Source organism: Nerophis ophidion, linkage group LG22 (assembly GCF_033978795.1).
Source record: "Nerophis ophidion isolate RoL-2023_Sa linkage group LG22, RoL_Noph_v1.0, whole genome shotgun sequence".
Taxonomy (NCBI): Eukaryota; Metazoa; Chordata; class Actinopteri; order Syngnathiformes; family Syngnathidae; genus Nerophis; species Nerophis ophidion.
Genome location: NC_084632.1, coordinates 43,186,582 through 43,197,013, shown reverse-complemented (window position 1 = coordinate 43,197,013; position 10,432 = coordinate 43,186,582). Strand labels below are relative to the sequence as shown.

At 41.8% G+C, this 10,432-nt stretch overlaps 1 protein-coding gene across 1 annotated transcript in view; it reads right to left on the bottom strand.

Moving 5' to 3' along the window:
- Positions 1–799: 799 nt before the first annotated feature.
- psmd1 (proteasome 26S subunit, non-ATPase 1) overlaps positions 800–10,432 on the bottom strand; it is a 42,647-nt gene continuing 33,014 nt past the window's right edge. Inside the window, exons 20-24 of the mRNA XM_061883905.1 lie at positions 7,061–7,230; positions 4,427–4,519; positions 4,259–4,345; positions 3,737–3,910; positions 800–1,065 (exon numbers count right to left, since the gene is read on the bottom strand). Of these exons, the coding sequence (XP_061739889.1) occupies positions 919–1,065; positions 3,737–3,910; positions 4,259–4,345; positions 4,427–4,519; positions 7,061–7,230 (671 nt within the window). The 3' untranslated portion in view covers positions 800–918. The remainder of the gene's footprint in view (positions 1,066–3,736; positions 3,911–4,258; positions 4,346–4,426; positions 4,520–7,060; positions 7,231–10,432) is intronic.

Below are 10,432 nucleotides of genomic sequence, written 5' to 3'. Positions count from 1 at the left end.
GACAAAGAAAATGTCAGCTATCGTTACACACACGTCAACCAATAAGAATGGTGGGGTGGGGGGCACGGCAGAAGTGCATTGTGGGTCATGGAATGCTAACTGCTATATGCTACCGCCGTAGCTATTAAAATGGATCATTTCATCGTTGGCGGTAACTTATACAAACTGAGAAGGGCTGAACAAAATATTTCATGGGATTTATGGATTACGAGTGACAGATTGTTTAGTAAAGGTATAGCATGTTCTATATGTTATAGTTATTTGAATGACTCTTACCATAATATGTTAGGTTAACATAGCAGTTGCTTATTTATGCCTCATATAACGTACACTTATTCAGCCTGTTCACTGTTCTTTATTTATTTTAAATTTACTTTCAAATGTCTATTCTTGGTGTTGGATTTTGTCATATAAATTTCCCCCAAAAATGCGATTTATACTCCAGTGCGACATATATATGTTTTTTTCCTTCTTTATTATGCATTTTCGGCCGATGCGATTTATACTCCAGAGCGATTTATAATCCGAAAAATACGGTATATGCAGTGTGTATACAAAACATATTACATATTGTTATGGTGTCTGTTACTACATTATATATAAACTCTTGTTACATATTGTTATGAAGGTGTATGTTACTACAGGGTTAAGAGGCAAGTAACGCTGAGTCAAGAAGAAGACATTTTGTCCAGAGTAAATCTGTAAAGTGTTTAGACTTTATAACTGTGCTGCATGATGAAAATATGTAAACCAGATTCAAGGCAATGGATTAGAAGAGGCCGCTTAAATAAACACTACATTCTGTTATAGATCACTTTTTATTGTATGGACAAGTCGATATAGGGGGAACGGGTGAAAAGGCCAAAGGGTAAGAGCCGTGGAGAAAGATGTGGAAATGGGTGTATTGAAATACCTCTCCTACTCATCAATGTACTCAAAGGGCTCAGGCGCCTCGGGTTCTTGCTCCTCCTCCTCAATTTTGGGGCCATGAGCTGAGACGGGCTCCACTAGCTCCTCCTCTTCCTCGCTGGTGTCCCTCATGATGATGATGCCGCCTGTGTGCAGCTGATCACACACAGAGATGTTGAGTCACACAGTTATACATGCAACGCTTGTCTTCTGTCACTCACACACTCACCAGTGTCCTTAAACAATTACTACAATAATCTCCCAAAATTCAAACAAAGATTTTTCCAGCCAACAACTCCCCACAGATTTTCTTCCTGTCACTCCCTCACACGCAGAGGTCTGCTTTGGCTTGTGGCCATAAGAACAAGAGTGCCAAAGTGAGTTCCTGTGACAAGTCTCACCCTTAGACCGAGGCTCAGAACATCTGGGAGGAGCTCAGAGTAAAGTCACTGCCAGGTGACGTGGTTTGTTGAGGGTGCCCCCGAGAGCCCTCCCTGGGCAAATCCAAACAACAGGAAAGACTATGTCTCCCATCAAGCTATGTAATAAACTCCCAGGAGGAGCTGGACCAAGTAGCTGTTGAGAGGGAAGTCTAGGTTTCTCTGCTTAGGCCCCCAGGACCCATATGATTATTTCTTTCAATTCTAGAGATTTGTACAAGCAATGACTTCTTTATAGGTGCGTCCAAGCTTTTCATCCTGCCACCCACACACACACACAGACACGTGGGCGAGGCTGACTGCATGGAGGAGACAGGAGTTATGATGACTTCAATATATATCATTTTACCAGCTGGTTAATTAAAAAAATTATTAAAACAATACAAATTCAAAAAGAGGTGGTCTTATATGGGGTTTTCAACATTACCAACAACAGGAAGTTGTTTAAGGAAAGAAACAGTTGATGAACAGATTAATATTTGTACAACTTTGGAGGTTCCAAAATTGTAAACCAGTTCAGTTTACTCTTCACAACTAAAATTATTGGATTCCTGCCAACATTATGCAGATTTTATGAAGCACCTCACTTCCTGGGTATGAAACTAAAAAGGAGTGTCTCCAAATAAGTCCAACCATGTACACAATCCTGATTGGCTGTTTTAGGGGCGCAGTGCCATTGACTGAGGAAACATTCAGTTTTATAGGTCTCAACTTGGAGAAGCTTTGCCGACCATCTGCTCACATCATTCATATCTTATTGACTCACATCTTCCAGCATACGTGGCCGGAGATGACCACCACCTACCCCATCTTTTGGCTTATTCTCATGCATCCCTACTAGGATCATTAAAGTTGCAATGACATATGTTAGACAAAAACTTATCTCCATGAAAAATGGCGAAAAATGTTTTTTGAAGCCACACAAACCCTCTGAGTTTGAACCATGGTCATATGTGACAAGACTTGGCTTCAACCAAGGCGGACCCTTCCCTTCCCTCTCCCTCATCTTTCCCTGCTTTGTCCCAACTTTATGGGAGCCTATAGTGAAAGGAGGACAGGGAAGTATTTACCTATTGGGAACTATGTATCTGCTGATTGGATTGAGCGTTGGCCTAATGTATCCAAAAAATTCAAGGCACCTTCAAGCTGCTAGTCATGCTTGATGGGCTGTGGGCACTCAGACTGTGGCAATTTCTGAACTGAATTGCAAACAGGATAACATCTCGGAGAAGCTTTCTGCCAAAGGTAGAATGCTGATGAATTTGAGGACCACTAAGAGACACGTATTGGAATGGATCCACATGCGCTAACCCAAACATCCCAATCTGCATTTCCACGCCCAGGAAATCAAAAAGGTCAACCAAAGAACGAGATTCCTCTACAGAATCTCCTCTCTTGTCAACAAAAGTACTTTGAAGATTCTAGCGGGAACTCTCATTCAACCCTTTTTCGATAACGCTTGCACCTCCTGGTACTCCAGCACATCCAAAACCCTCAAATCTACACTCCAAACATCCCAGAATAAGCTAGTCCGGTTACTTTTAGACCTCCACCCCAGATCACACCTCACTCCAACCCACTTCTCCAAAAGTGGGCTGGCTCAGGGTGGAGGACAGAGTAAAACAACTTGCACTGAGCCTAGTCTATAAAATCCGCTACACCTCCCTGATACCGAAGTACATGTCAAACTACTTCCTTAACGTAAATGACCGCCATAACCACAACACCAGGGGGAGCTCCACAAACCACGTTAAACCCAGATTCTCATCTAACAAAAGTCTTAACTCATTCTCTTTCTATGCCACATCAACGTGGAATGCACTCCCAACAGGTGGAAAAGTAAGTGCATCTCTAGCCTCCTTCAAAAGCGCTCTAAAACAACACCTCCAGGCAACTTCAACCCTTTACTAATACCCTCCTCCATTCACATCCCATCGTCCCGGATTGTAAATAACCTAATGTAAATAATCAAATATATTTCTAATGTATATACTTGTTCTTACTCTATCCGAAACACATTGATCCCGGCATGGTACAAGAAGAATCGGAATCGGAATCGTTCGAATTCAAACGATACCCAACCCTAATCACGGGTTGTGCAAATTCCAAACAATTCGTCTGAAGGAAGGCAGATTGTTTTCAAGATTCATGCAGATCCCAAATACACAACAGCAGGTACTAAAAGTGTGTTACCTGACATAACAGTTCATGTTAGAATATTAGCTAAAACGCTTCCTATACAGTCAATACAAGTTTCACAATGTGAAAGTTTGACTCTGGAAGTAAATATTTATATTTCCATGGTTTTCTAAATAGAACATTGTTTCATTCGAGATGTTTGAGGTCCCACAGTACAGTGGTTAACATGACCTGTGGACTTTGGTTACCTGCTTAAAGGGCTGGTAGCGACAGCTCTCTGGCATGTTGAGGACTTTGAGTTGGGCTGGCATCACTCTAGCCGGGTTCTCCAGGAGCTGGAAGTTAGGCTCTGACTCCTTCTTCTTCTCTTTCTCCTCATCCTTCTTCTCCTTCTCCTCCTTCTTCTCCACCTCCTGCACTTCCTATCATAGCACACACATATTCAGCCTGGTAACATGGATTTTTTGGGACTTGGACATTCCGATTATTGATATAATTGGAAATCTACAGCCAGATTAATGATGTGATTGTCAAGTTGGATTTGTAAGAGTGTCCAGCAAAAAAGTAGGTTCCAACCTCCTCTCAACTCATTTTACAACAAAGTATAAAAAAAGTAGTAGATGATCAAAGAAGAAGGTCCACTAGAAGTGGAATGCAGCCTGTCTAAACAACAAGGACTTTATCTTGGACACAGTGGACTGGAACAAGCTGCCAACCAAGACACTGTGACAGGAAGGAGGTGGAACACTTGAACTAAATATTTCACTCACCACTTCCATCTTCTCCTCCTCTTTCTCCTTCTTTTCCTTTTCCTTTTTCTTTGCCTTGGCTGTGATGGAGAGAACAGCAGTGGACACCTGGCACGCGCACACAGAGGACAGACATGTATTACAGATGACAACACAATAAGAACTATCTGAAAAAAGAACATTCATCACCTTCTCCTTTTCTTTCTCCTTGGGAACCTCTAGTGCTGGTGGGTATGCGAAGGTAGACGGCTTACAGTTGGAACGATACTGCACCTTGGGCATCTGTGAAGAATATGTCTGGTTAACTGAACAAATCATGGAGAAATAAACATAGCAAAATTGAGCTGTGAGACAACTGGACCTTGTTCCAAATCAGACTCTTTAAACATATTTTGTTACTGTGGCTCTCAGATCGTCTGGTCAGTTCAAAGGGTCAACTTTTCTTACCTATTGGTACCAATGGTTGCTTATTTGGGATCTGCATAAGTCCCAATCTAAGCGTGGACGGAAATATTTATGACAACTTTGCCTTCCTTCATACTTCCCGCAAACAATCAGTTTGGAATGTAAAGGTCATATATTGTGGACATCGTCATATATGGTACAAATCTACCCAGACTGCCTTGGGCGCATCCGCCATTTTTAGTTAGTGCGTGCACATTTAAATAACAAACTGCCAAGTTACAGATGGAAAAAAGAAAATGCTTTTATTGGTTGTATTAACCAGCACAGGACACTATTCAAACCTTGAGTCTCATCTGAAAAAATAAGAAGTGCCTGGCTAACTTTTTTTTCCTGGCAATGTGCCTTCAACTGTGAAGAAGTCAGAGTCCTGCTCCACCCACAAACTTTCACAAAAAGATGGATTTTCCAAAAAACTACTTCAAATGGCATGCTCAATGCCTACTATTTATGGCAATGAAGGAGACAATGAAAGTAGTAGGTTAAAAATGTGTCAATGATACGTTAGTAATGTTATCTGGATGTGTTGTGTACAGTAGCTGGCTTTACCTTCTAATGTAAGACAATAGCATCACCATCCTCCAGAAAAATAAATAATGATTTTCCTCAAACCTACTTTTATTGGATCAGTGCCTACTGTGTTTGGAAATGGACGAGCATTCATATAACTTAATTATCCATTGTTATCACAATCACGATGTAGCGTCCTTACAGCCTTAAGCCTCTGTTGTTTGCAACTGGAAGCAGCTGTGTAGCGGAGGTATTTACATGATATAGATTAGAACATTTTTCTATTGTTAATATACACATGTACACGTCCAGAATCTAGCATTAGAATGTTAGACTTGGTAGAAGTTTAACCTTAGCCAGCATGTGTAGATCAAACCGGGTTTCCTTCCTAGTTTTCGTACCCCCACATCGCGTCCTTCCTTAGTGCCAACAACAAACTACGGTGATTTTTTTAGGTCATCTGGGATGTTGTGTTGTGGTGAAAGTCAAAGTCACTCAAAACGGCATAGCTCGGTTGGTAGAGTGGCCATGCCAGAAACTTGAGAGTTGCAGGTTCGATTCCCGCTTGTGCCATCCTAGTTACTGCCGTTGTGTCCTTGGGCACGACACTTTACCCACCAGCTCCCAGTGCCACCCACACTGGTATAAATGTAACTTAGATATTGGGTGTCACTATGTAAAGCGCTTTGAGTCACTTGAGAAAAGCGCTATATAAATATAATTCACACATAATTCACAAAACAGATGGCTGCCAGCGGCCACTGATGGCCATAGTGCACAATAAAAGCAAGAAAGATAAAAACCGACAAAAAAAACAAAACACGGGCGTTGGCGAAGGTTCATTGGCGTGAGGAGTTCATGTGCATCTAAAAATTCTGCCTCTCAAAACAGGCTGTTTTGAAGGGGGGGAAAAAGTGGCTGGAAAATAGGTGTGTAAAACAAACACTTTTTATCAAAAGACCACCATTACACAATGAAGTGTTTTAAATGTAGAAAAATAATCATGATATGACCCCTTTACAACGCTTGGGTGTTTTCAACCTGGCACTGATGTCAGGATTTATGTTTGATTAACATTCATTTATTAAACATCATGAAGTCGGGACACAGGGTGGACCACTCCTATGCATCAGTCGGTGTTTACATGCAAGAGAATCCCCCTGCTGGACTGGACTCTCACATTATTAACCACATCCACTGGGCATCCATTGCCATTTGCGGTCTATGTATATGACAACTGAAATGATTGTCAATACTCTTTGCCTTTCATTCACGATTATTTTTTATTGTATTTTAGATTTATACTTTGAATTCCCCTGCGCTTGAATGGTACCTATAAATAAACTTGCCTGGTTTATTTGGATGTGTTGAGAGTTTGATGTTGAGGCATATTAAACATATTTGTTCTTGTGTTGATCAAAGACTTCTTGCAGTAAATTCACCAGGAGATACATAACACCTCACTTCTACAAAATTTTAGGCATCAAAGAGTGTGTGATTTATTGCAGGTTTAATGTTGAAATAGTTCACATGTCCAATCGTTGTTTCCCAGAACTGTGGAAGATAAACAGCCAAACTGGCTGCCAACTAATGAATGCCATCCTTTTCGTCTTGCTTACACTGGAAACCTGTATAATGTGCTCCTTTGTAAGTTTTGTTAGTGTGGACTAATAAACAGACTTTAAAGACTCAGTCAGTGTTGGACTGTACCGTCCTCTCTACCTGATTACTGCTTTTTAGAGCTCAAATGAAAAAATAATAGAGTTCACTATGTGTGAATCTTGAAATAAGCATGGGTTTTTAGCAAAGTGCAGGTTAGTCCAGCGGATGGATATAAAGAAACCTCCGTACCTTGAGGTCCTTGTTGAGGCCAATTATGGCAGTGGGAGTAAAGGCCAAGGACAAGAAGTGGGAGAGGGGGAACCAGAACCAGAACTGGGTGAAGACGAGCAAGCCCACTACTGATGGCATGTGCGTGTGACCAGTCCTGGACTGCAGAGAGATGGTCACGTTACGTCCCCCTAGGACACAGTTAGAACAGCAGGGGTTAGATTCAACACAGACTTGACAGGGAAACACAGATCTGCAAGCTTGTTGACCTTATCTAATCAAGCGGTTTATATTGACATAATGACTGACTGCAGACTAGACACAATTGTGTTATTACATTTATAAATAAATGTATTTATTCAATAAAACATAGAAACTGGACGAACAGACACTTTTTTTGTGATCCACCCGAGCAATACGGTCCAGTGCAAACATGAAACAAACGCCCTGCATTCTATCCGTGGCAAACAATAGGGGGGATCCGAGACAAAAGACAGGAAGGGCGGATAGGAGGGAACCAAGATTAATCTGTCATGTCCATAATGATGAACAGAAATGTTTTGTTTAAAAGAGGGACTAGCCCATCCCTCTTCAAATGAAATTAACGCAAACAATAGCAGGTAACATCAGATCAATGAAATGATTTAGTACAGGGCCTGGCTCTTAATACATGCACCAAAGTCCAACAATTCCTGACTGAAGGCAGACCCTCCACTTCTCCTTTAGTGGTCCTTAAAAATGTCAGAACAGGTTAAGGACCACTTGACTGGAGAGTTTTATAACAAAGGAGGTTATTCACATTTAGGGGAAGGTCTCATGTTGAATCAAAGTGTCCCACAGTTTGGGCTGCTGCTATGCACTGAAGACCTCAGCCAAACCCTTTGGGTTTCCCATACATTCATTCTTTTGTGGGTGTGTTGTTAGCCCTGCTATAAGGTGGCCACTTGTTCAGGGTGAACCCCGAGTGCAGCTGGGATAGGTTCTCGCCATCCCCGCGACACCGAGAGTGACAAGTGGTAAAAAAAAAAAAATCACTGGTTGGTGGCACACCACAGAATAATTTCAACCGATACACATAGATTTAGCACTAGCTTTGAAGAATTTGCTCTGTTTATGCAGACTCTTTGTGAAATCTTGAACAGTAGTGCCTTTGAGTTACAAGTTCAATTGTTTCCATGACCAAGCTTGTTACTCAAAACATTCTTATTTCACAATACTGAATTAAAACACTACAATTGTAATATGTCTTTCATAAAAGAAAGACTAATTTATAGATTAGAAGTCCATCCATCCATCCATTTTCTACCGTTTGGTTGCAGGGGGTGCTTGACACCCTGGACAAGTCTCCACCTCATGGCAGGACTAACACGGATAGACAACATTCACACACTAGGGACCATTATAGTGTTTACAATCAACCTATCAGGTGCATGTCTTTGGAAGTGGACAGAAACCGGAGAACGCAGTCACGAGGAGAATGTGGAAACTCCACGCAGAAAGACCCAGAGGGGATCAAACCCAGGTCCTTCTTATTCTAAAGCACCAGCACATGGTAATTTATTAGCAGTAGTTGAACAATCTTACAGTCAGTGTGTTTTGTAGGAGATGTGTTCAAACAGCAGGTGAAGAACCATGGTTAATATATGAACAGTAACTAGTTGAACAATCTTACAGTAAGTGTGTTTGAAATTAAAGTTAAAGTACCAATGATTGTCACACACACACTACGTGTGGCTAAATTTGTCCTCTGCATTTGACCCATCCCCTTGTTAACCCGCTGGGAGGTGAGGTGAGCAGTGGGCAGCAGCGGTGCCACGCCCGGGAATCATTTGTGGTGATTTAACCTCCAATTCCAACCCTTGATGCTGAGTGCCAAGCAGGAGGTAATGGGTCCCATTTTTATAGTCTTTGGTATGACTTGGCCGGGGTTTGAACTCCCAACCTACGGATCTCAGGGCGGACACTCTAACCACTAGGCCACTGTCCAACATGTAAGGAGTGTGTTTAAACAGCAGGTGAAACATGGTAAATCTATGAATGTTTGTTTTTTGAATGGAGCAAGGCAATAGTCTGAAAAGTGACACCTGTAGGCAGGGTCTTTGTGGTGTGTTGAAGCCCACGTTAAAGCGCCTCACATGATTGAGTTTTGCTTCCGTTGTCAAGAAGCAAAAGCCACCATTGTGAAATATCTGAGATGGTACACATGGTGCACTGTACATGTAGACTTTGTCTGGCTTCTTGCTGCCTTAGCACAGAGTATCATTTGCTGCTCCTGCTTGCACGGAGAGGCTTGTGAATACACAAGGCAATGGCTGTGTTCTATGTCAGTGTGAGTGTGGTGCTAGGACCTCACACATATTAAGCCATCCTTTGTGCTTGTGTCCACAAACACCAGAGACAATCAGACAAACATAATCACCGCTGGGACACCAACGAGCCATATGGCTGAGAGCAGAGCGGAGTTGTGCTAAATGCCGGCCACTAATGAACCTTAATGTGATCTGTTCCAGAGTCACGGCGCACGGGTGGTCAAGCGTAAAGGCCTCCTCAGTTTGTCTCAAGGTACTCAAATGGAGAGACCACAGCCTGCTTGTTTAACTGTCATTTCACTGTCACATCCACCATAGAGATGAAAAGGTTGATCTCTTATACACTGCAAATTTACAAACTATTGAGGGTGGGGACGCAGTGTTGCCCCTTGCCAAGATACCTGTGGTGGTGGGGGCGTGGTCATCATGATGTCATCTCATAGTTTTCTATGATGATATGATTTTCTTCAAAAAGGCTCAAAATAAGCATTAACATTTATTACTACTTTATATAATTTTGCTTAATTCCAATAGTTACTGCTTGTTGCGCTTTGTTGAAAATGTTCAAAGTGTCAAGAAACCTTTAACACCTTTTTCTATATTATAGAGGATTAGCAGCAAATGTATCATCTTTTTCTGGTGTTATTATAGACCAGGGGTCGGCAACCTTTACCACTCAAAAAGGCATTTTGACCCGTTTCACAAAATAAAGAAAAAATGGGAGCCACAAAACTGTTTTGAAATTGAAAATGAATGAAATAACATTGCATACAGAGGTTTTTTTTTGCTTTGTGCTATGTATAAACCAGGGGTCTAAGACACGTGGCCCGCACCGTAAATATGAAAATTTAACGTTAGTGCGGCCCGCGAGTTTTATATTAATGCCGCTTGACAGCATCACACTTGCCAACCCTTCCAAATCTTCAGACTCCCGAAGTTCAGAGCCATTGTTCTCATGTAAGTCTGCTGAGTTTCACCCAAATAACAATAATAAGGGCGTGCTATGAAGGCGCTGCTTTTTAGGTCCTCTACAATACGTACCAACAGCTTGCAAGCCCAGTCACATCTTGTATGTGTATCTGCA